This window comes from Macrobrachium nipponense, chromosome 22 (assembly GCF_015104395.2).
Source record: "Macrobrachium nipponense isolate FS-2020 chromosome 22, ASM1510439v2, whole genome shotgun sequence".
Taxonomy (NCBI): domain Eukaryota; kingdom Metazoa; phylum Arthropoda; class Malacostraca; order Decapoda; family Palaemonidae; genus Macrobrachium; species Macrobrachium nipponense.
The window spans coordinates 3252861-3255833 of NC_087213.1; the positions used below are offsets into that span (position 1 = coordinate 3252861).

Sequence of the window (2973 nt, forward strand, 5' to 3'; positions counted from 1 at the left end):
AATAATAAAAATTGGCAAAAATAAACAATTTCACCTCAAGTGAAATTCCAGAAGAGGAGTTGAATCCTGGGCCGTGACCAATCCACCCACCCAACTGCTATCAAAAGGCTAATACTGTACGCCAGGTACTGAAGGGCAACACATTGTCCCGAGAGAAGAGGAACGATTATACGTCTTACCTGGCGACAGACTCCCTACTAGCCACCTCACGAGTCAAGTAGCTCTCACTCCCGTATAACAGCTGGACGAGGATGACACGGCAGTAAATCCAGAATCCGTGCCGGGATACAACTACGACACAGGTCCCGTAAAAAATCCTCCGACGGGAACAAGGGGCAGAAAACGGCGGTCGCAGATGACTGAGCGTCTGCTCCCAAACCCTCAACAGCAGTGTGAAGGTCGCAGGTGACAACAACACCTGCGCGAGAAATAGCCGTGATCCAGGGACACACACACAACAGACGTATATATGCGTCTTCCAAAATCCTGAGCGCAAATATCCAAGTGCGTGGTCCAAAAGACAAGTATCCAAAGTCGTCCTCCAAATCAAAAATACGTATGTGCTGCGACAGGAAACAGTACTGGTGAGAGCTTGTCAAGACCCGAACTCTCGTTGACCGGTCGACCATGTCCACTCATCACCTTCCCAGTGTTTATAAACACTCAAAGCAAAAGAATAACAATCGTTTAAAACGATAGTTCACTAATACACAAAAAGGAGGAGGAGGCGCAAAAACACTGAAACAATCGTAAAGCCACTTAACTTACGGAAACACAGAGTAAACATACTCAGCAAAAATTTAACTTAAAAGTAAACAAAAAAGTAAACAAGGCTGATTTAAATCAACAAAAGAAATAATAATAGTTTTACGTTACCTAATAATATATAATATATATATATATATATATATATATATATATATATATATATATATATATATATATATATATATATAAAATCTAGAAGCCATGTGGATTCGCAATGATTATCTCCGGACGAGAATGATTGGATATGAGCAAATTAAGGAAATGAGTAATTTTTAAAATTCATATATCCGTTATTCAGCTAGAAGATTACGTACAAAAGAAAATGGGGGTTATATTATAAATATTTATGAAAATTAGAATAAGCTGCTTACCCAGAGAACAAAATGCAGCCAAAGAATGAGATAAACGAAAAGTCGAGAAAAGAGAAATTAAATGAGATAAAACGCATTTAAGCTGGAGCAGTTGTTATGGAATAAAATAAATAAATACGTTAATAATAAGATGCAAAACAATGCAGTGCCCTCGCGAAATTACAATGGCATTTTGAAAGGTAAAACGTGATTTGGTTAAAAAAAATTATTTAATCGGATAAGTTGAAAATTAATTAAATTGAATACATAAATTCAACACATTACGGCGTAACAGACGCTGTGTTGTGGAAATCATTCACATGGCATAATATAAATCATTGTAATCATCATATAATGAAAGTGAGTTTTTACTCGCAAGTTCAAGATGGCGTCATATAATGTTATAGAGTAACTATATAACAAATGTATGACAATTTTAATCGCTGATGAAAACCATTATATCAATTTATCTCCAATCTATTTCATCTATACATTCTGGTGATAGATGTTTACTCTCGACGTGGTTCGGAAGTCACGTAAAGCCGTTGGTCCCGTTGCTGAATAACCACTGGTTCCACGCAACGTAAAAACACCATACAAAACAAACAAACAAACATTTAATCTATAAAAAGTCTATATCCTGTAGAGTAAGGTTCGATTATGTGATAGTTATAGAGTACTTAGTTAAGTGATTGAATAATAGCTTGTATAGACTGGCATCTCAACGAATATGGCCATAGCACATGGTAAACTGAAGAAACGATGTGATCTGATAATTGATAGAATCTATCTTGCTTGTCCGCCCCGGGGGGGGGGGGGGTAGGTAGGGGATCGCGAGGATAGGGGAGACATGACACATCCACCTCCTGAAAACCTGTTTGTCCGCCCCTGGTGGGGACGAGATAGGTAGGGGATCGCGAGGGTAGGGGAGACATGACACATCCACCTCTCCTAAAAACCTGTTTGTCCGCCCCTGGTGGGGGAAGGGGTAGGTAGGGGATCGCGAGGATAGGGGAGACATGACACATCCACCTCCTGAAAACCTATTTGTCCACCCCTGGTGGAGGACGAGATAGGTAGGGGATCGCAAGGGTATGGGAAAGATGACACATCCACCCTCCTCCTGCAAACCTGTTTGTTCGCCACTGGTCGAGGCAGGGTAGGTAAGGGATCGGGATAGTAAGGGAGACACGACGGACAGTGCTGGGTTCCAGCGCAGCGTAGCACGCGCGCCTGCAAGCTGGTAGAGAAAAATGTGGAAATCGGTGACAGAGTAACGATGGCCAATGATTTGCTGCCGTCTATAAAACTTAAATCCTAAAGAAATTGTGAAAGTCTGGCCACAATAACCTCGAAAATATCTTTATTCCCTGTCCGTTCATTTACTCACATTTTTATGTCATTATTTAATAATATGGTCGTTTATTTTTCTTTTTCTAATAATTGATCTTTTAAATCTGTATTTCTGATGACCTTTGTTTCTTTCAAATGAAAACCACATTTTTTTAAAAGAAGCTTGAATTCCAAGTCAGTGGCCCATAGGGGCTTGTTCCATATGAATAGAGGTGGATCTCCTGATTAATAATAATAATAATAATATAATATTTTGTTAAAGATGATGGCAGCATCAGTGGAATTGATTTTATATATGGTCTTTTCAATTCTTCTTATTATTCTCTTCTCATCAGGGCTGATATTTGCTAATAGCTGGCCGATGTTCATATCTCGGTGAAAGAAATGTTTTCTAAAAATAATAATTTATTGATATGATAACAAAAGTGGTTAACAAATCTTAGTCTAAGGGCGTAACGGAATTCCAACGTTTCCAACCGTATCATCGGACGCCCTGCAGCCC

General features: G+C 39.2%; 1 protein-coding gene across 1 annotated transcript in view; it reads left to right on the forward strand.

The window, feature by feature from the left end:
* LOC135198852 (uncharacterized) overlaps nucleotides 1–409 on the forward strand; it is a 33136-nt gene extending 32727 nt beyond the window's left edge. Inside the window, exon 2 of the mRNA XM_064226824.1 lies at nucleotides 242–409. Within this exon, the coding sequence (XP_064082894.1) occupies nucleotides 242–409 (168 nt within the window). The remainder of the gene's footprint in view (nucleotides 1–241) is intronic.
* The last annotated feature ends 2564 nt before the right edge of the window (nucleotides 410–2973 follow it).